Raw genomic sequence first — 23,267 nt, 5'->3', positions numbered from 1 at the left:
CCATTTAGATAATATGCTTCTTTTTTATTCTTCCTGCCAAAATGGACAATTTCACATTTTCCCACATCATACTCCATTTTCCAGATCTTTTCCCACTCTCTTAACCTATCTATATCCCTTTGTAGGCTCCTTATGTCCTCTTCACAACTTACTTTCCTGTCTATCTTTGTGTCATCAGCAAATTTAGCAAGCATACCTTTGGTCCCTTCATTCAATTCACTTATATAAATTGTAAAAAGTTGAGGTCCCAGCACTGATCCCTGTGGCACACCAGTCGTTACATCTTGTCAACCAGAAAATGACCCATTTATGCCTATTCTCTGTTTCCTGTTAGCTAGCCAATCTGTTACCCCCGACACCATGAGCTTTTATTTTCCGCAATAACCTGTGATGTGGCACCTTATCAAATGCCTTCTGGGAATCTAAGTCCAGATCATCCACTAGTTCTCCTTTATCCACAGCACATGTTACTTCTTCAAAGAACTCCAATATATTGGTTAAGCATGATTTCCCTTTCACAAAACCATGTTGCCTTTGCCTGATTACTTGACATTTTCTATGTGCTGTGCTATAACGTCTTTAATAATAGCTTCTAACATTTTCTCTAAGACAGATGTTAAACTAACTGGCTTGTAGTTTCCTGCTTTCTGTCTCCCTCCCTTTTTGAATAAATGAGGTTTAGTTTAGAGTTACAGCACTGAAATAGGCCCTTCGGCCCACCGAGTCTGTGCCGACCATCAACCACCCATTTATACTAATCCTACACTAATTCCATATTCCTACCACATCCCCACCTATCCCTATATTTCCCTACCACCTACCTATACTAGGGGCAATTTATAATGGCCAATTAACCTATCAACCTGCAAGTCTTTGGCATGTGGGAGGAAACCGGAGCACCCGGAGGAAACCCACGCAGACACAGGGCGAACTTGCAAACTCCACACAGGCAGTACCCAGAATTGAACCCGGGTCGCTGGAGCTGTGAGGCTGCGGTGCTAACCACTGTGCCGCACCACAGTTTTCCAATTTTTCAATCTAATGGAACCTTCCCTGAATCTAGAAAACATTTTGGAAAATTAAAATCAACGCATCAACTATCTCACTAACCACTGCTTTTAAGATCCTAGGATGAATGAAGATCAATGAAGAATGTCACCTGGACCATGCAGATAGTGGCGCACGACAATGCCTGCCCCTGGTGAAGCAAGGTAGGCCTGCGTAGTGCCTATTGGAAGTAAATTTAAAACATTTGATTTGAATTTGTTTTATTTTGCCATGCTAAAGAAAAATAGGCCTAAACGTAAATCCTGTTCTCTCTTTGTGGTATGTTATAGTAAGCTCCTGTTATTGCCGTTTGCCAATTCTCTTATGCACCTGGGTAGATGTGGTCATGCTTTGTCCCAATATCATCTCTGCCTAACTAAACATCCCAGACCAACAACAAAGCTTTCAATAGATTTGCTTGCATGGACAGTGACCTTAGGGTGACCTTGAGTTGTGAGTTAAGGATCAAATTACAAGTCCTCATCTATCCATCTGCATGCAGTCTTTACGCTTCAAAAGAAAAACGTAGTATGTTTTTAACAGGCGAAAGCCGGCGTATCTTCACTAAAAGAAATTAGTGACCTCTTCTGCACTTGGCTGTCACAATAATGTCCACAGGCTCCTTATTTCAGGGAGACACCTGTTCCAGTACCATGTCTGCCATAACTAAGAAAACAAACTGGAAGCAATGATTGAACAGATAAGTCCTGAATACACTTTAACCCTGAAATGAAGCTATGCGATGTTGGTGCATTCACTGGGTTAACACTTCTGTTAAAATAGCAGGCAAAGGAATTTGATACAAACACACAAAACTTTCAACATACTCGGGGGCTAATTTTAACTTTTGGTGATCATAGGGTCATAGGAAATAGGAACAGGGTAGGCCATTCGGCCCTTCGAACCTGCTCTGCCATTCAAACAGATCATGGCTGACCATCTACCTTTACGCCATTTTCCCCCACTATCCCCATATCCCTTGTTGTCATTAGTATCCAGAAATCTGTCGAATTCTGTCTTGAACATGTTCAATGATTGAGCATCCACAGCCCTCTGGGGTAGAGAATTCCACAGATTCACCACCCTCTGAGTAAAGAAATTCCTCCTCATCTCAGTCTTAAATGGTCTGCCCCTTATTCTAAGACTATGTCCCCTGGTTCTAGACTCACCAGCCAGAGGAAACATCCTATCCACATCTGTCCTATCATGCCCTGTAATAATTTTGTAAGTTTCAATGAGATCACTTCTCATTTTTCGAAACTCGAGAAAATACAGGCCCATTTTCTGCACTCTCTCCTCATATGTCAATGCTGCCATCCCAGGGATTAGTATGGTGAACCTCCACTGCACTCCCGCTATGGAAAGTATATCGTTCCTTAGATAAATAAACCAAAACTGTACTCCAGGTGCAGTCTCACCAAGACTTTATACAATTGCAATAGTACTGAAGACCTGTGCTTCAGAACATGCCGCGCCTCTATCCAGGCTGTTCCAGTACAGTTACAACATTGGCATCTACCTGGCAATGTGAAAAATTGCCCAGGTATGTCCTGTACTCAAAAGTCAGTCCAACCCAGCCAATTACTGCCCCACCAGTCTACCCTTAATCATCAGTAAAGTGATGGAAGGTGTCGTTGACAGTGCTATCAAGCAGCACTTGCTTAGCAATAACCTGCTCAGTAATGCTCAGTTTGGGTTCTGCCAGGGTCACTCTGCTCCTAACCTCATTACAACCTTGGTTCAAACATGGAAAAAGAGCTGAACTCAAGAAGTGAGGGGAGAGTGACTGCCCTTGACATCAAGGCAGCATTTGACCGAATATGGCATCAAGGAGCCCTAGCAAAACTGGAGGAGTCAATGAGAATCAGGGGGAAACTCTCTGCTGGTTGAAGTCATACCTAGCGCAAAGGACGATAGTTGTAGTTGTTGGAGGTCAATCATCTGAGCTCGAGGACATCACTGCAGGAGTTCCTCAGGGTAGTGTCCTAGGCCTAACCATCTCCAGCTGCTTCATCAATGACCTTCTTTCAATCATAACGTCAGAAGTGGGGATGTTCACTGATGATTGCACAATGTTCAGCACCATTCACGACTCCTCAGAAACTGATGCAGTCCGTGTAGAATTGGAGCAATATCCAAGCTTGGGCTGATAATTGCAAGCGGCAAGTAACATTCGCACCACATAAGTGTCAGGCAATGACTATCACCAACACGAGAGAATCTAACCATTTCCCCTTGATATTCAATGGCTGAATCCCCCACTATCAACATCCTGGGGGTTACCATTGACCAGAAATTGAACTGGAGCAGCCATATAAATACCGTGGCTGCAACAGTCGGTCAGAAGCTAGGAATCTTGCAGCGAATAACTCACCTCCAGACTCCCCAAAGCCTTTCCACCAGCTACAAGGCACATGTCAGGAGTGTGATGGCATACTGTCCACTGGCCTGGATGGGTGCAGCTCCAACAACACTCAAAGAGTTCGACACCATCCAGGACAAAGCAGCCCACTTGATTGGTACCCCATCCACAAACATTCACTGTCTCCACCACCGACTCATGGTGGCAGCAGTGTGTACCACAAGATGCACTGCAGCAATGCACCAAGGCTCCTTAGACAGCACCTTCCAAACCCACAACCTCTACCACATAGAAGGCAAAGGGCAGCAGATGCATGGGAACGCCACCACCTGCAAGTTCTCCTCCAAGCCGCACGCCATTCTGACTTGGAACTATATCACTGTTCCTTCACTGTCGCTGGGTCAAAATCCTGGAACTCCCTTCCTAACAGCACTGTTGGTGTACCCACCCCACATGGACTGCAACGGTTCAAGAAGGCAGCTCACCATCAGCTTCTCAAGGGCAATTAGGGATGGGCAATGAATGCTGGCCTAGCCAATGATGCCCACATCCCATGAACAAATAATAAAAAAAGACATCTTTACTCCTGTACTCAAATCCCCTTGCAATGAAGGCCAACCTACCATCTGTCTTCCTAATTACTTATTGCACCTGCATACTAGCTCTTAGTGACCCATGAACAAGGACACCCAGGTCTCTTTGGACATCAACACATCCCAACCTCTCACTATTTAAGAAATACTCTGCATTTCTGTTTTTTTCTACCAAGGTGGATCACTTCACACTCATTCACATTATAGTCTGCCATGTTCTTGCCCATTCACTTAGCATGTCTAAATCTCCTTGAAGCCTCCTTGCATCCTCCTCACAACTTACATTCCCACCTAGTTTTGTGTCATCAGCAAATTTGGAAATATTACAATTGATCCCCACATCCAAATCATTTATATAGATTGTGAACAGCTGTGGCCCAAGCACTGATCCTTGCGGTACCCCACTAGTAACAGCCTGCCATGCTGAGAATGACCCATTTATTCCTACTCTCTGCTTTCTGTCTGTTAACCAATTCACAATCCATAGCAGTATATTACCCTCAATCCCATGTGCTCCAATTTAGTTTAATAACCTCCCGTGTGGAACCTGATCAAAAGCCTTCTGAAAATCCAAATACACCACGTCCACCGTTTCTCCTTTATCTATGCTACAAGTAACATTCTCAAAATACTCCAATAGCTTTGTCAAACATGATTTCCCTTTCACAAATCCATGTTGACTCTGCCCAATCATATTATTATTTTCCAAGTGTCCAGTTACCTCATCCTTTGTAATAGATTCTTACATTTTCCCTACTACTGACGTCAAAATAGCAGGTCTGTAGTTCTCCGTTTTCTCTCTCGCGCCCTTCTTAAATAGTGGGGTTACATTTGCTACTTTCCAGTCTGCAGGAACCTTTCCAGAATCTATAGCATTTTGAAAGATAATCACCAATGCATCCACTATCTCTATAGCCACTTCCTGCAATACTCTGGGATGTAGCTCATCTGGTCCAGGGGATTTATCAACTTTCAATCCAATTAATTTTTTGAGTACTGCCTCTTTATTGATACTAATTACTTTCAGTTCCTCATTTTTACGTCCCTTGGTTCCCTTGTATTTCAGTGAGATTTTCTGTGTCTTCTTCTGTGAAGACAGACACAAAGTAATTGTTTAGTCTCTCTGCCATGTCCTCATTCTCCACCACAAACTCAACTGTCTCTGCCTGCAATGGACCCACATTCATACTTACTGATCTCTTCCTTTTCACATACCTAAAGAAACTTTTACAGTCCGCCTTTATGTTTCTAGCTATCTTGCATTCATAATCTCTTTTCCCTTTCATTATCAGTTTCTTGTTCCTCCTTTGTTGGACTCTAAATTGCTCCAATCTTTGAGCTTACCACTTTTTCTGGCGACCTTATAAGCCACTTCTTTTGACCTAATGTAATCTTTAACTTCTATTGCTAGCTACGGTTGGGTTTTTGTGTCTTAGAGGAATGTATATTTGTTGTAAACCATGTAATACTTCTTTAAATACTATCCATTGCTTGTTTATCATCAAATCTTTTAATGTACTTTCCCAATCCACTATAACCAACTTGCTCTCATACCTTCATACTTTAATTTGTTCAGATTTAAGATCCTAGCTTCCGAATGAACTATATCTTTTTCAAACTTAACGTAAAATTCTATCATATTGTGGTTAGCATTTCCTAATGGCTGCTTTACAGCAAGGTTATTAATTAGCCCTTTCTAATTACATAATACTGAATCTAAAATACCCCGATCCCTAGTTGGTTCTTCAACATACTGCTCCAGAAACCCATCTTGTACACACTCCAGGAATTCGGTTTACTCAATCTATATGTAAATTGAAATCGCCCATTATTACTGTATTGCCCATGCTACATGCAGCTCTAATTTCCTGATTTACACCATGCCCAACATTACAACTATAGTTTGGTCGCCTGTAAACAATTCCCACCAATGTTTGCTGCCCCTTGCAGTTTCGTAGCTCCACCCAAACTGATTCTACATCTTGCTCCTTCGATCTAAGATCCTGTCTCACTAATGTACTGATCTCATTCCTTATTAACAGCACTACCCCACCTCCCTTTCCTCTCTGCCTATCCCTCCTAAATGACGAATATCCCTGAATATTCAGTTCCCAGTCCTGGTCACCCTGTAACCATGTCTCTGTAATGGCAAGTAAATCATATGTATTTATCTCTATTTGTGCCTTCAACTCCTCTACCTTGTTGTGAATGCTGCGTGCATTCAGATAGAGTGCCCTTAGCTTTGTCTTAACATTATTCCTCATTCCGATCCTATTTGATGTTTGCCTTCGTGTCATCTGCCTTCCAATTTCGCTTACTACTTTTCTACTTCCTGTTTGGAGTTTTGCTTCCCTCCAATCTGAGCTCCCTCTCAGGTTCCTAACCCTCTGCCAATTTAGTTTAAACCCTCCCCAACAGCACTAGCAAATCTCTCTGTGAGGATATTAGTCCCACACCTGCTAAGGTGCAACCCGTCCATCTTGTACAGGTCCCACCCCAGAACAGGTCCCAATGCTTTAGAATTCTGATGCCCTCCCTTCTGTACCAATTCTCCAGCCACGTGTTGCTTAATCCTCCTAATCCTATGCTCACTAGCACGTGGCACTGGGAATAATCCTGAGATTACTGCTTTTGAGGTCCGTCTTTTTAATTTCTTTCCTAACTCCTTAAACTCTGTTTTCAGGACCTCATCCCTCTTCTTACCTGTATCGTTGATACCAATATGGACCACTACCTCTGGCTGTTCACCCTCCCCCAGAAGAATGTCCTACAGCTACTCTGTGACATCCTTGACCCTGGAACCAGGAAGGCAATATACCATCCTGATATCACATCTGCAGCCACAGAAACATCTGTCTGTTCCTCTAACTAACGAAACCCTTATCACTATTGCCCTTCCACTCTTCTTCCTCCCCTCCTGTGCAACTGAACCACCCGTGGTGCCACAGACTTGGATTTTACTGCACTCCTCTGAGGAACCATGGCCCTCACCAGTATCCAAAATGGAAAACCGGTTAGTAAGCGACATCAACTCAGGGGATTCCTGCACTACCTTTCTGGTTCTCTTAAACTGCCTGGCAGTCACCTATTCCCTCTCTGCCTGCACCCTTAACCTGCGGTGTGACCACCTCCCTAAACGTGCTATCCACATAGTTCTCCATCTCGCGGATACACCACAGTATCTCTAGCCACCGCTCAAGTTCCATAACCCGGAGCTCAAGCTTCTGCAACTGGTGGCACTTCCTGCAGATGTGGTTGTCAAGGACACATGGTGTGTCCACGGGTTCCCACATACCACAGGAGGCACATTCCACTCGGCTAAGCTGCCCTGCCATACCTTAGCTTTACAAACTAATTATTGTTAGTGTAATAAATGTAATAACTAGAATAACTTACCAGTTACTTGCCAATCAGCTTCTTCACCTGTATTGAAGTAAGAACTAAATACTGGAAGCTGAAAAGGCAGAAAAAGGAAGAGACAAAGGAGCACCTCCTTCCCCTCTTCACTAAACTCCCTCTCACACCAAACTCACAGCTTCACACTCTGTCCAAGCAGCATTTTCTAATTAGTAAAACATCACACTAACTGTGTGGACAACTTATGTCAGCCAAGAGCGACGTCTCAATTCATTCCATCTTCGCTGCCTCCGGAAAATACTTGGCATCAGGTGGCAGAACCGTATCTCCAACACAGAAGACCTCGAGGCGGCCAACATCCCCAGCTTATACACACTACTGAGTAAGCAGCACTTGAGATGGCTTGGCCATGTGAGCTGCATGGAAGATGGCAGGATCCCCAAAGACACATTGTACAGCGAGCTCACCACTGGTATCAGACCCATTGGCCGTCCATGTCTCCGCTTTAAAGACGTCTGCAAACGCGACATGAAATCCTGTGACATTGATCACAAGTCGTGGGAGTTAGTTGCCAGCGTTCGCCAGAGCTGGCGGACAGCCATAAAGACGGGGCTAAAGTGTGGCGAGTCGAAGAGACTTAGCAGTTGGCAGGAAAAAAGACAGAGGCACAAGGGGAGAGCCAACTGTGTAACAGCCCCGACAATCAAATTTTTCTGCAGCACCTGTGGAAGAGCCTGTCACTCTAGAATTGGCCTTTATAGCCACTCCAGGCGCTGCTCCACACATCACTGACCACCTCCAGGCGCTTACCCATTGTCTCTCGAGATCAGGAGGCCAAAGAACACTAACTAAAACTAATATATACTAACCTTACCACTTATAAAGTAGCTATTTGAGGGTTAAAAAAAAACTACTTTTTTCTGATTTTCCAGCTGTTTACAGGCACTCTCTAACAGCACTCACAAACCAATCAACTTACCGCTTTCCTGTGATGTCACTGTTAGACTTTTTTTTTTGCACACTCTTTCTTCAAACCCAGCGCACGCCGATCTCCAGCCCGAGCCAGAGCCAGAACCTGATTCCAAGCCAGAGCCAGAGCCCGAGCCAGAACCAGAGCCAGAACCAGAGCCTGAGTCTGAGTCTGAGTCTGAGCCAGAGCCAGAGCCAGAGCCAGAGTCTGAGCCTAAGTCAGAGTTTGAGCCTGAGCCAGAGCCCAAGCCAGAGCCAGAACCTGAGCCAGAGCCCGAGCCAGAGCCAGAGTCTGAGCCCAAGCCAGAGCCCAAGCCAGAGCCAGAACCTGAGCCAGAGCCCGAGCCAGAGCCAGTCTGAGCCTGCCACAGCCCAAGTGACAGCCCAAGCCAGAGCCCAAGCCCGAGCCAGAGTCTGAGCCAGAGCCCGAGCCCGAGCCAGAGCCAGAGTCTGAGTCTGAGCCTGAGCCAGAGCCCGAGCCCGAGCCTGAGCCAGAGTCTGAGTCTGAGCCTGAGCCAAAGCCAGAACCAGAGCCAGAGCCCAAGCCAGAGCCTGAGCCCGAGCCAGAGCCCGAGCCAGAGCCCGAGCCAGATCCTGAGCCAGAGCCCGAGCCCGAGTCCGAGCCAGAGCCAGAGTCTGAGTCTGAGCCTGAGCCAGAGCCCGAGCCCGAGCCAGAGCCAGAACCCGAGCCCGTCCGAGCCAGAGCCAGAGTCTGTCTGAGCCTGAGCCAGAGCCTGAGCCCGAGCCCGAGCCCGAGCCCGAGCCAGAGCCCGAGCCAGAGCCAGAGTCTGAGCCTGCCAGAGCCCAAGCCAGAGCCCGAGCCTGAGCCCGAGCCAGAGCCCGAGCCAGATCCAGTCTGAGTCTGAGCGAGCCAGAGCCTGAGCCCGAGCCCGAGCCAGAGCCAGAGTCTGAGCCTGCCAGAGCCCGCCAGAGCCCAAGCCCGAGCCCAGGCCAGAGCCAGAGTCTGAGTCTGAGCTTGAGCCTGAGCCAGAGCCCGAGCCAGAGCCAGAGTCTGAGCCTGCCAGAGCCCAAGCCAGAGCCCGAGCCCGAGCCAGAGCCCAAGCCAGAGCCCGAGCCCGAGCCCGAGCCCAAGCCCGAGCCCGAGCCCGAGCCAGAGCCAGAGTCTGAGCCTGCCAGAGCCCAAGCCAGAGCCTGAGCCAGAGCCTGAGCCCGAGCCAGATCCCGAGCCAGAGCCCGAGCCCGAGCCAGAGCCAGAGTCTGAGTCTGCCAGAGCCTGCCAGAGCTCGAGCCAGAGCCAGAGCCCGAGCCCAAGCCAGAGACCAAGCCAGAGCCAGAGCCCGAGACAGAGCCCAAGCCAGAGCCAGAGTCTGAGTCTGAGCTTGAGCCAGAGCCAGAGCCAGAGCCCGAGCCAGAGCCCAAGCCAGAGCTCGAGCCCGAGCCAGAGTCTGAGCCAGAGCCTGAGCCAGAGCCTGAGCCCGAGCCAGATCCCGAGCCAGAGTCTGAGCCTGAGCCAGAGTCTGAGCCTGCCTTTTGCACTCTCCCAGGTAAGAGTGGGCCCCAGGCCCCAGTTTGCATAGTGTTAAACAGCCAATATCAAATCTGCCATCTATTATACATCTCTCCTGATTTTCCTTTTCCATTGACTTACTGACAGCGTGCTCTAAGCCTCTAGCTGCCTGCAAAGTTGGTTCAGCACAACTATCCTCTTGCTCCATGTCTTCCTCTTAACTTCTGATTGTGGGAGGATGTTTTCCTCCTCCATCTTTCTCCTTGTTTATTTTCTGTATTGTTTATTTTTCCTGTGATCAAGCCATGTAATAATGACCAACTTAGACCTGTAGGGCTGTCCCAACACATTTATTTCACCAAGAATTAGTGGAAAGATTGAATTGCTGAGGACTGATGCCTCAATGTGAGTATTACATATCGTTTTGGCAAAAAGCTGATGTTGTGTATCAGCATTACTCGTCGCAGCATAACTGAGGGTGTATCACCACTGTTGGTGACAGCAGCATGGATCGGGTGGTGGTAGAGTGAGGAAATTAAGCACAGATCCCCATTGCCGGGCATCTTGCCAATAATGCACCATGTGCACTGCCAGGAGAATGTGAGCCTCAATATATTAAAATGAAGTGAAATTATATGCTAATGAGAACACATGCTATGCACTGAGCATTACTTTCAGCCATCGAAACCAGGCTGTGCTGCTGCTGACGGGAAGTGAAATTTAAAGGGAGACTGCAATGTTCTGTGGAGATTTGGAGTAGGTTATTTTGACTGTTTTTCTTCCCCCAGTTATTTTTCTCATATTTTGGATCAATTTTGGTTAAAATATTGCCTCAACCATACTTTACCTCATGAATGCCATTATTTTTGCTGGAAAAAGTAGAGGGGGGAAGATAGGACATCAGACACCTGAGATGGACTACAGACACCTGGCTTTACCCACAAATCCCTAGTTAGCCAGAGCCTCACCTATCATAGCATATCTGACAAAATAGGAATGATAAAATTGTGTTATATCCTGAAAACTAATCTCCAACCAACCTTCGGCACTGCCAATGGCTGTAGGGTCATCACCATTCTGACCTTTCATGCTTTAGTCTCCTACCAAGCTCCCACAGGGGCCACCAGTTGATCTGCAACTCACAGATGCATCAGAGAGGTGACTAATCTGTTGATCACCAGAGCAAACAACGTTATCATTTTCCCCATGGAAAACTGGCAGCTGAGTGTGACGAGGCTGAATTTCCAGATTTCCCAAAGGCCAGTGTATCATTGACAGTATTGATCAGCTTCTACGGTGCTGCAGCAATGATAGAAAGAACTTGCATTTCTATACCAAAAGCAAAATACTGCAAATACTTCTGAAATAAAATACAAAGTTGCTGAAAGTACTCAGTAGGCTAGGAGAGGAGAGAATCAAGAGCAGAAATTCATTTTGGGCGGTGGCACAAAGCACATGGTATCAGATTGGCTGCCCATTATACACAGCACCTGACATTTAATTCCATTGACTGGATGGAACTGAATAGAGCTGCATATAATGGGTGGCCGATCCAATATCGTTTGTTTTGCACCACCACCTGAGATGAATTTCTACCCAACAGAGTTAATATTTCAGGTCCAAAAACAAGAAATGCTGGATTCACTCAGCAGGTCTGGCAGCATCTGTGGAAAGAGAAGCAGAGTTAACGTTTCGGGTCAGTGACCCTTCTTCGGAACTGACAAATATTAGAAAAGTCACAGATTATAAACAAGTGAGGTGGGGGTTGGGCAAGAGATAACAAAGGAGAAGGTGCAGATTGGACCAGGCCACATAGCTGACCAAAAGGTCACGAAGCAAAGGCAAACAATATGTTAATGGTGTGTTGAAAGACAAAGCATTAGTACAGATTAGGTGTGAATCTACTGAATATTGAACATCAGCAAGTGCAAACCTGAAGAAAAACAACCTGAAAAAAACAGTGGGTAAGCAAACTGAACAAACTAAGATGAAATGAAATAAATGCAAAAAAAGATTGTAAAAAATGTAAAAAGGAATGCAAAAAAAAAAGGAAGAAAAAATAACTAAAAATGACTAAAAATGAAAGTAAAGTGGAGGGCTGTCATGCTCTGAAATTATTGAACTCAATGTTCAGTCCGGCAGGCTGTAGTGTGCCTAATCGGTAGATGAGATGCTGTTCCTCGAGCTTGCGTTGATGTTCACTGGAACACTGCAGCAATCCCAGGACAGAGATGTGAGCATGAGAGCAGGGGGGAGTGTTGAAATGGCAAGCAACCGGAAGCTCAGGGTCCTGCTTGCGGACTGAGCGGAGATGTTCCGCAAAGCGGTCACCCAGTCTGCGCTTGGTCTCCCCAATGTAGAGGAGACCACACTGTGAGCAGCGAATACAGTATACTACATTGAAAGAAGTACAAGTAAATCGCTGCTTCACCTGAAAGGAGTGTTTGGGGCCTGGGATAGTGAGGAGAGAGGAGGTAAATGGGCAGGTATTACACCTCCTGCGATTGCAAGGGAAGGTGCCCTGGGACGGGGACGAGGTGGTGGGGGTAATGGAGGAGTGGACCAGGGTGTCGCGGAGGGAACAATCCCTTCGGAATGCTGACAGGGGAAGGGAGGGGAAGATGCGACTGGTAGTGGCATCACGCTGGAGGTGGCGAAAATGGCGGAGGATGATCCTTTGGATATGGAGGCTGGTGGGATGAAAAGTGAGGACAAGGGGAACCCTGTCACGGTTCTGGGAGGGAGGGGAAGGGGTGAGGGTAGAGGTGCGGGGAATGGGTCGGACACGGTTGAGGGCCCTGTCAACCACAGTGGGGGGAAATCCTCGGTTGAGGAAAAAGGAGGTCATATCAGAAGCACCGTCATGGAAGGTAGCATCATCAGAGCAGATGCGTCGGAGACGGAGAAACTGGGAGAATGGAATGGAGTCCTTACAGGAGGTAGGGTGTGAAGAAGTGTAGTCGAGGTAGCTGTGGGAGTCAGTGGGCTTATAATGGATATTGGTAGACAACCTATCCCCAGAGATGGAGACAGAGAAGTCGAGGAAGGGAAGGGAAGTGTCAGAGATGGATCATGTAAAGGTGAGAGAAGGGTGGAAATTGGAAGCAAAGTTGATAAAGTTTTCTAGTTCGGGGCAGGAGCAGGAAACGGCACCGATACAGTCATCAATGTACCGGAAAAAGAGTTGGGGGAGGGGGCCTGAGTAGGACTGGGACAAAGAATGCTCGACATATCCCACAAAAAGACAGGCATAACTAGGACCCATGCGGGTACCCATAGCGACACCTTTTACTTGAAGGAAGTGCGTGGAGTTGAAGGAGAAGTTGTTCAATGTGAGAACAAGTTCAGCCAGGCGGAGGAGGGTGGTGGTGGATGGGGACTGGTTGGGCCTCTGTTCCAGGAAGAAGCGGAGAGCCCTCAAACCATCCTGGTGGGGGATGGAGGTGTAGAGCGATTGGACGTCCATAGTGAAGAGGAGGCGGTTGGGACCAGGAAACTGGAAATTGTAAAAATGACGTAGGGCGTCAGAAGAGTCACGGATGTAGGTGGGAAGAGACTGGACCAGCGGAGAAAAGATAGAGTCTAGATAGGAAGAAATGAGTTCAGTTGGGCAGGAGCAGGCTGACACAATGGGTCTGCCGGGACAGTCCCGTTTGTGGATTTTGGGAAGGAGGTAGAAGCGGGCTGTCCGGGGTTGCGGGACTATGAGGTTGGAAGCTGTAGAGGGAAGATCTCCAGAGGAGATGAGGTCAGTGACAGTCCTTTGGACTGCCAGACCTGCTGAGTGAATCCAGCATTTCTTGTTTTTGTTTCAGATTTCCAGCATCCGCAGTATTTTGCTTTTATAATATTTCAGGTCATTGAGCTTTCATCAGAACTGGGAAAAGTTTGAGATGTGACTGGTTTTAAGCAAGTACAGAGGCATGGTAAGGGAAGGAGGGGAGGAATTTACAAAAGGGAAGGTATGTGACAGGATGGAAGGCAGTAGAGATTAAGTGACAAAATGGATGATGTTGCAAGGCAAAAGGGATGGTAATGGGACAAGTAAAAAAACAAGATGGGCCTTTAGGAGATGTAAATGGAAACAGCAGAATCATTGCCAATACCTGCTGTCTGAAAAAATGGAAGCAGAGGTAATGATCTGAAATCGCTGAACTCAATGTTGAGTCCAGAAGGCTGTAAAGTGACTAATTGAAAGATGAGGTGCAGTTGCTCAAGCTTCCATTGAGCTTCAATAGAAGAGTGTAGGAGGCTAAGAACAGATGTCAGAGTGGGAGTGGGACAGAGAATTGAAATGGCAAGTGGCCAGAACCTCAGAGTCACGCAGAATAAAAAGAGTTGTTCAGCAAAGCAATCACCCAATCTGTGTTTGGTCTCCCCAATACATTTTTATAGCACATTTCATGACCTCAGGACATGCCAAAATGCTTTACTATCAATGAAGTACTATTGAAGTGTAGTCACTGTGTTAATGTAGGAAACCTGGCAGTCAAGTTGCGCACAGCAAGGTCCCACAAACAGTGATGTGATAATGACCAGATAATCTGTTTTTAAGTGATGTTGGTTGAGCGATAAATGTTGGCCAGGATGCCAGGAAGAACTCCACATTGGTGTTCCAGCATGCAGTGCCATCAAATATGTTTCTAGAGTGGTTTAACACTGAACTTGATTCAGGTTCTTGGTTTGGACCAAAATTGAATTCAAATCCCAAACTTACACCACTTCCAAAACCCCTTTGCTTTACAGATATGAGCCTTTTTAGGAGACGGAGACATTCTCCGTGTGTTAGAAATTTTAAATATAACCAATGATTAAGTTTTGTTTAAAGATATCTGTTTCAGGATATATCATTGTTCCAAGCATTATAGCTCCCGGGTACATATGTCAGTCTGACAAAAATGGCATTAGACATTTTCTGTTGTTTTGGGAATGAACCTCTGCATTGGCTTGAATTGCAAATATATGCATTCATTTATCCAAAGCTGAGCTGCTTTGATTTCTGCATAGAAACATTATGTAATGTATATTCTTGAAGATGATGTTGTAGATGACTAAGCTTCTGAACTGAATTTTTATAGTGCCATCTGGCACATTTTCTGTGTTGTGGTGAAAGTGTGTTTAGTGTCCTTCCATTAACTGTTTGAAGTGCAGAGCAGTTAGCTCCCTGAAACTGCCTAAACATTCACAGCTCAATTGACAAGCATTTCCTGCACTTTATATCATCAGGCCACTCCCGCTATTTTACATCCTTGTTAAAGGAATTTTCTTCTGTTAATCTGATGCCAGTGGAGATCAAAGAAAGAGTATGTTTAGGAACTGCTGATTGAGCAGGAGTCCTTGGTGAGCATCTTTAAAACAAACTTTGTGCTGGTTTCTGGACCAATTCTTCTTTTAATCAATTTGGGCTTTCAATTGGCAAAATCAGCAGGGGAGTGGTCAAAATATATTAGTGCTTTGATGAGCTTCCTAGGCTGCATGTGCAACAGTATTGCCTTCTGATTGTATAGTATTTTGCCTTATCTTAGCATAATGTCTGCAGTGTATTGCAGTGTATTCTGTAATTTGTAAATAAATATCATAATTGTAGCCCATATTAGACTTGTCTTCCATTCAACATTTTTGCTTTTTGGACTGATTGGAGACTAATTAATGTTCACTTAGCAGTTTTACTGTAATTAGAGTAATTGATAATCCTGGGCTATGCGGCCAAAGACCTGCATCAGGAGAGACATGAGTCACTAGCAGGAAGCATATTATGACTATTGACAGGGGGAACAGTCTTAAAAGTCGGAATTATAACATCCAATGTTGCAATCCCCAATAATGCTATGTATTTTCTACATTATGAAGCTTTTTTTCCAAGTGGAGAGGTATACAGATCGATTTTTAAAAATGTTTTAAATTAATTTGTACCTAGCTTTCTCCCTGTGTTGGCCAATAAAAATGAATTATACACCCAAGTAAGGATTTTTATATAGCAATGAATCTCCTCTGATGTTTCTCATGATCATTTTTTAAAATGTTTCTCTCTTCCTACAACTCTCTCTCTCCATTGTTTCCCATAGTTTTCCATTCTATTTTTCTATTTGTCTCCCATTAGCTCTGTATCTCTCAATCTCTCCGTTTAGCTTTCTGTCATTTTCATTTCTTTATCTCTCTTTGTCAATTTTTTTCTCACTTTTTCTGTTTTTGTAAGTCTGTCTTCTCTGTTCTGTATGTCTTCCATTTTGCATCTGTCTCTCTCCTATACTCTCTCTAAACCTCTTGTACACTTTCATTCCCTTTCTCTCTGTATAGCTCTCTTTCCACTTTTCGCTGAGATTGAAGGCAGAATTGGAGGCCTCTAGTAACTGCAGAAAATTATCTCATCTTTCCCTGGTATATAGCTATGTCTCTCCCCTCAGTGAGCTCCCTAATCCTCAAACACCATTCAGAAGTCTGACCTCCGCACAAATATTTCAGTCACATTATGGAGTAGAATGTCTCTTCCAGAACTATCTTGGGAAGTATTCCTGATCTCCCCTCCATCATCACTTGCTTGCTTTGTTTTCTGTTTTTTTTCTGGCAAGTGGCTAGGAGAAACCCAGTTTTCATCCCAATCCCAATTTCTCTAAGTAAAACCTTTCCTTCAGGAAAACTTATAACGCCACTGCAACAACTTGAGATAAGAGAGAACCTGAGGGACAGGGCCAGAGGCTGGGAGGCACTGGTAAGCCAAAGCCTGGGCTGGTGTCTGGGAGGGAGTGGAGCAAAGTAAAGGGCTGGGATGGAGCAGGGAGCAGCAGAGGGCCTAGTCATACACTGTAATGACCTATTCCCCAAAACAAATAGTCTTCTAATTGTTGTTATGGCCAAGTGAGGAGGGGGGTCTTGGTCGCCCCCTTGCCCTTCCTCTTATTTGACCGCAACATGGTTTATTCCTTTTTAAACAGTGATTGTGCTTACCACCTCAAAGAACAAAGAACAGTACAGCACAGGAACAGGCCATTCAGCCCTCCAAGCCTGCGCCGATCTTGATGCCTGCCAAAACTAACACCTTCTGCACTTCCGGGGCCCATATCCCTCTATTCCCTTCTTATTCATATATTTGTCAAGATGTCTCTTAAACGTCGCTATCGTATCTGCTTCCACCACCTCCCCTGGCAGCAAGTTCCAGGCACTCACCACCCTCTGTGTAAAAAACTTACCTCCATGAGTGTTTTACCTTTTACCTTGACTGTGATTGTGAAAGAACCAATCGGACAGGTTTTCTTGAGTGTAAAGAAAGAGGTAAGTTTATTATACTTAACAATCTAACCCCAATTTAAAAATAATTTTTAAAAATATGCTACACATTTACACACACATTCACATGAGAATCACACACATACAAACAGATTACAGAGGAAAAAAATAGGTTTGGTGGTTGGATTAGAGTCCAGAATAAATGAAACTTAAATACACAGTCTGTGGAGTCGATGATTCAGTAGTCTTCTGGCTGAAGCTGTATTCCTGAAGTCCTTCGCTGGTCAAAGTGCACTTTGTGGTTGGCCCGCTTTACTCAAGGTTTTCTTGGAGGCAGAATTGTACTTGCCTCTCTTTCCCTGGTCCCTGGCTGTAACAGTCTATAGGCTTGGAGGGTCCACAGTCACAGACGGTTTTCAAACTTGATGTTTTCTGGAGAGAGAGAGAAAGGCAAGCAAGCAGCCTTCTGCTGCTGCACACACTTGTCTCTTTGTCCAAAGAAAACCAAACCAGCTTCCCTCGAGATGGACAAACGGTCACATGACTGCTTCAGGTTTTCTGGAAACTTCTAATGAAATTCAGGGTTAGGAATTGGCTCCACAGGCCCCAGGATGCCAATTTACACTTGGAGGGGGCTCTCTTTCAAAGTCAATGTGTTAGGATTGCTAATAAAGCCATTTTAGGTAATTCAATCACTTACAGCAAGCCATTGTCCTAGGTCAATGCTGCTCAAACCTCTGACTCCGGGTGGATCTTTTGAATATAAAAATATGTTTCAGATGCAAATTGTGGTGGCCATCTTGGCTGGTAGTTTTTTTTTAAAGTTAGCTGCAAGACTTTCTCCATTAAAATTCTAATGTAAGTTTCCAACCGATGAAATTAATATTTCTCATTTGGCATATGGGGTTTTCTTGACATTGTCATGCTAGCTCCAAAGCCACAGTCACTCCTGCTATTGGTATAGAAGAAGGGAGTTGAGGGGAACAAGATGACTGAAACCCATCATAGTACACGTGGGTAATATTGACTGCCTAGGGAGGAAAGAGTGGATTGACTCCTGAGTCAAGCCAGCAGCCAATATGTACCATGGCTAATCAGGGAATATCCATACCACCAGATTCACATGCCATGTCATACGAAGATATTGCTGTCTCCCACTCAACATGATACAAATTGTTGGGAAAAAGTAGGTGGCCTTGGAGGGAGTGGGCAGCCTGGGGCATGCATCCTGTGAAGGAGAAAAATAGCTGGACTAGAAGCAGGGGGAGTAGTCAGCAGGAATCAATCCTTGGTGCCTACCATAATCTGAGAGATGTTTAGGCCATGTGGCTCACATGGATGAATCAGATCTATGGGTAATGACGAATACAATCTCTTAATTTATATCTGGTATACAGGCCATCTTTGAAATTGAGTTAAACTAAGTCTTCTTTAAATTGTTATGTTGTATAGCACTATAGTTACCAGTATTCTATAACTAACTGTTACTAAAATTATATCAGCCACATGAATTCTGATATCACTCATCTCTATCAATTTTTTTTATCCAGGTCATCCAGAGCAACTTTCATTTTCCCTGAATTAGTTCGATAGCACCAGTAACTAACAAATGAAAACTACCATGAACAAGCTTGGAATCAAAAGGATGGTAGAGACAAAATAATAATGGATGGGTTTGTAGACATATATAAGCTAACAAATCATTTTTGGGTTCCTTCTCCCCACTCCTCTTTATCTCCTCCACAACAACTGATTTGTATCTTTTTTTTTATTCGTCCTTGAGATGTGAGCATCACCAGCAGGGCCAGCATTTATTACCCAGCACTAATTCCCATTGAGAAGGTGGTGATGAGTGGCCTTTTTGAACCATTGCAGTCCATGTGGCGTAGATACACCCACAGTGCTGTTAGGGAGGGATTTCCAGGATTTTGACCCAGCAACTGTAAAGGAACAATGATATAGTTCCAAGTCAGGAAGGTGCGTGGCTTGAGTTCAACTTGCAGATGGTGGTGTCCCATGCACCTACTGTCCTTGTCCTTCTAGGTGATAGAGGTCCCAGGTTTGGAAAGTGCTGTTGAAGGAGGCTTGCCAAGTTGCTGCAGTACATCTTGTAGATGTTACACTCTGCTGCTACCCTGCACCAGTGGTGAAGGGAGTGAATGTTGAAGGTAGTGGATGGGGTGCTGATCAAGTGGGCTGCTTTATCTTGGATGGTATCAAGCTTCTTGAGTATTGTTGGAGCTGCATTCATCTAGACAAGTGGAGAGTATTGCATCACAGTCCTAACATGAGCCTTTTAGATGGTGGACAGGCTTTAGGGACTAAGAAAGTGAAGCAGAATTCCCAGCCTCTGACCTGCTCTTGTAGCCACAGTATTTATAAGGCTGGTCCAATTAGGTTCTGGTTAGTGGTAACCCCAGGATGTTGATGGTGGGGGATACAGCATGGTAATGCCATTGAATGTCAATGGGAAAGGTTAGATTCTCTCTTGTTGGAGATGGTCATTGCTTGGCACTTGTGTGGCGGGAATTTTACTTGCCACTTATCAGCCCAAGCTTGAATGTGGTCCATGTCTTGTGGCATGCAACATGGACTGCTTCAGTATCTGAGGAGTTGCAGATGCTACTGAATACTGTGAAATCTTCGGTGAACCTCCCCACTTCTGACCTTATGATGGAGGGAAGGTCATTGATGAAGCAGCTGTAGATGGTTGAACCTAGGACACTGCCCTGAGGAATTCCGGTAGTGATGTCCTGAGGCTCAGATGATTGGCCTCCAACAACCACAACTATCTTCCTTTGTACAAGGTATGACTCCAACCAGTGGAGAGTTTTCACCGTGATTCTCATTGACTTCAGTTTTGCCAGAGCTCCTTGATGCCATGCTTGGTCAAATGCCACCTTGATGTCAAGGGCAGTCACTTTTTTCTGACCTCTAGAATTCAGCTCTTTCGTTCATGTTTGAACCAAGGCTGTAATGATGTCTGGAGCTGAATGACCCTGGCAGAACCCATACTTGAACGTTGGTGAGCAGGCTGTTGCTGAGTAAGTGCCTCTTGTCAACAAGACCTTCCATCACTTTGCTGATAGGGCAGTAATTAGCCAGATAGGATATTTCCTGCTTTTTGGGGGACAGGATATACCTTGGCAACTTTCCACATTTTTGGGCAGATGTCAGTGTTGTATCTGTACTGGAATAGCTTAGCTAAGGGTGTGATTAGTTCCGGAGCACAAGTCTTCAATAACACAGCCAGGCTGTTATCAGGGCCCATAGTCTTTGCTGTATGCAGTGCCTTCAGCTGTTTCTTGATATCATGTGGAATGAATTGAATTGTCTGAAGGCTGCCATCTGTGATGCTGGGGACCTCAGTAGAAGGCTGAGATGGATCATCCACTTGGCACTTATGGCAGAAGATGGTTTCAAATGTTTCAGCCTTGTCTTTTGCACTGACATGCTGGGCTCCCCCATCATTGAGGATGGGGATGTTTGAGAAGCTTCCTCCTCTTGCCACCATTCAAGATTGGATGTGGCAGGAGACTGCAGAGCTTTGATCTGATCCATTGGTTGTGGGATCACTTAGCTCTGTCTATCACATGCTGCTTCTGCTGTTCAGCATGCAGGCAGTCCTGTGTTGTAGCTTCACCGGGTTGGCATCACATTTTTTAGATATGCCTGATGCTGCGCCTGGCATGCTCTCCTGCACTTCTCATTGAACCGGGGGAGAGTGAAGGATATGCCAGGCCATGAGATTACAGATTGTGGTTGAGTACAATTCTGCTGCCACTGATGGCCCATGGTGGCTCATGGTTGCCCAGTTTTGAGCTACTAGATCTGATATAAGTCTATCCCATTTAGCACAGTGGTAGTGCCACACAACATGATGGAGGGTGTCCTTCTTGTGAAGACAGGACTTCATCTCCACAAGGTCTTTGCTTTGGTCACTCCTACCAATACTGTCATGGACAGAAGCATCTGTGACAGGTAGATTGGTGAGGACGAGGTCAAGTAGGTTTTCCCTCTTGTTGGTTCTCTCAGCACCTGCTGCAGGTCCAGTCTTGCAGATATGGCCTATTATTGTCCTCTATAGAAACACTGGGATGTGGTTTGGAATATGTTACATTACACGTCATGCATTGGTACAAAGTGGTTTTCTGAGAAAGAGTGGAACACTACTGTCCAGAACTTGTGTGGACTTGCCAGTTTTCTCATGGTGTCAGTGGATGATCTTCCAGTGCATAGCTTGCTCACTGCTTGGACTGTCACTGCATTTAAATCCATGCTGAATTTTGAGAAAAGAATGTTCAACAGAGTTCAGTGGGCCCATTTAATTATTCTTAATGTCAGCAAAAGAATAGTTTGAATAATCTGCTCTTTTGCATCTGTGGAAACAAAAATGTAACCATTGATTGGATGCTTGAGAGTAGAACTCGACACAGCCCTTTAAGGCTGCCACGTGAACGCAAAGTAGCTTATGCTCTGACCTGCAGCAAGATTATAAGTTGGCCATATCTTCTGATCCGACTCCTTGTTGCACTGAAGTTAGATGTGAGACCATCTCCAGCAGGCAGTCTGATGATGTCTTGGCTTCCTACATCTATAAGCATTAAAAAAAAGAAAACTTGCATTCATACAGCGTTTTTCACGACCTCAGGACACCCCCAAAGCACTTTACAGCCAATGAAATACTTTTGAACTGTCGTCACTGTTATAAAATAGGGAAACGTGGCAGCCAATTTGCATACAGCAAGCTCCCACAAACCTCAATGACATAAATGGTCAGATAAACTGTTTTAGCTGGTGGTTGAAGGATAATTATTGGCCCGGAAACTGGGAGAACTTTGCCTGCTTTTCTTCCAAATTGTGCCGTGGGATCATTTACGTCCAGCCGAGAGGACTACCAGTGAACCATGGTTGACACCTTAAACCATGCACCGAAGTTACGAAGACTGGCAGTTGGACAAACTTGGTTATTTCTAAACATTGTATGGAGTGTTTTAATTGTTGGGAGAGATCACGTGTTGCCTCAGCCCCTCTCGTATTAAAAAGTCACTTCTCCCACGTGTACTGACTTCAATTCGAGGTGCAACTGGCAGTCTAGTTATGCTTTGGCGGGTAAGCATGGTTCTAAACAGGTGAGTGGGCAGTGTAAATCCACACGTCTCCCTCAATCAAATTAACCACAGCAGCTCCGAGAGTTTCAATGATGCAGTCAGTGCAAGCACGGGTTTCCCCTGGTCGGTTGGCAGCTCTTAATAGGAATGTTTTGTTTGGAGCTGTTTTTCTATCCCTTGTTATCACAATGCTGTGTTATCGGTCACTTTAAAATCCAGTCTCCACAAGTTCCTTGCAGTGACATGACTGCGCTTTCCAGATTAAAACCATTACTTATTAAAAACCTTCTTTAGCCGAGTTATCTGTATAATAAATAGCTATTTAGTAACACATTGCTCCGATAAAGCAAAACGGGTGAGCTGAAAGCAGAATGCAAGTAAAACTGTCAAGGCAGATTCCAGTAAGTTGAAAACCCCTACCATCCCTGAAGTTCTCCAAGTTTACACATGAATCTTCGTGGGAATGAATGTGTTCGGAAATTGATCGGATCGGATCACTTCAGGGCCGAGGTTGCGTTTCGCCGTCCATCGGAAAAACGGCCACGAGTTTCTTGTCACTCAGCCTTCTGCCTGGCCGCTTTGCCTGAATAACACTCCATTGTTTGCACTGGAGATGAATGCAGATGGAAAACAAGCAGCAGCTCCAAACACCTGGGAACGACTAGCCAGTCGGCAAGTAGGGGGGAGAGAGAATCAACTCCGTCCTTTCCGCTACAGTTGTGGCTAAACTGCCTTCTACATTTTATTCGGAGGATTGGGATGGATTGTGTAAGATTCTCCCAGTTTGTAGCAACAAGGGCGTACTACAACAACAACTTGTATTTATTCAAAGTAGTAAGACGTCCCAAGGCGCTTCACAGGGGTATTATCAGAAGAAAATTTGACACCGAGCCACTCAAGTAGATAATAGGGGCCCGTGGCCAAAGGTTTGGTCAAAAGGGTAGATTTCAAGGAGCGTCTTAAAGGTCTTGAGGGCTTATGGAGGGGATTTGAACTTCCAAATAGCCAAGTCCTTTGGCTTGTATTTTACTTCCGACCAAATATTAGATTTTCCGAGCCGACTATGGAACAGAAAGGGTTGATATCTCTGATTACTCATTTCCCCCGCCGCCCCGTCACGTCACGTCACCCCCTTG

At 45.2% G+C, this 23,267-nt stretch overlaps 1 protein-coding gene and 1 long non-coding RNA gene across 2 annotated transcripts; both read right to left on the bottom strand.

Annotated features, from left to right (window-relative positions):
- Positions 1–1,126: 1,126 nt before the first annotated feature.
- On the bottom strand, positions 1,127–9,864 carry LOC137376897 (putative per-hexamer repeat protein 5). Its single transcript, XM_068045854.1, has 4 exons — positions 8,737–9,864; positions 8,395–8,690; positions 7,116–7,245; positions 1,127–1,228 (listed from the first exon to the last, which is right to left on the bottom strand). The coding sequence occupies exons 1-4, from the start codon at positions 9,862–9,864 to the stop codon at positions 1,127–1,129; spliced, it is 1,656 nt and encodes a 551-aa protein (XP_067901955.1).
- Positions 9,865–17,099: 7,235 nt separating this feature from the next.
- Positions 17,100–22,972, bottom strand: LOC137376968 (uncharacterized). Its single transcript, XR_010976336.1, has 3 exons — positions 22,552–22,972; positions 21,502–21,614; positions 17,100–21,399 (listed from the first exon to the last, which is right to left on the bottom strand). It is a non-coding gene; the product is annotated as an uncharacterized lncRNA (long non-coding RNA).
- Positions 22,973–23,267: the final 295 nt, after the last annotated feature.

This window comes from Heterodontus francisci, chromosome 14 (genome assembly GCF_036365525.1).
Source record: "Heterodontus francisci isolate sHetFra1 chromosome 14, sHetFra1.hap1, whole genome shotgun sequence".
Taxonomy (NCBI): Eukaryota; Metazoa; Chordata; class Chondrichthyes; order Heterodontiformes; family Heterodontidae; genus Heterodontus; species Heterodontus francisci.
Note: the sequence above shows the minus strand (reverse complement) of the source record. Positions and strands in the feature narration are given on the sequence as shown.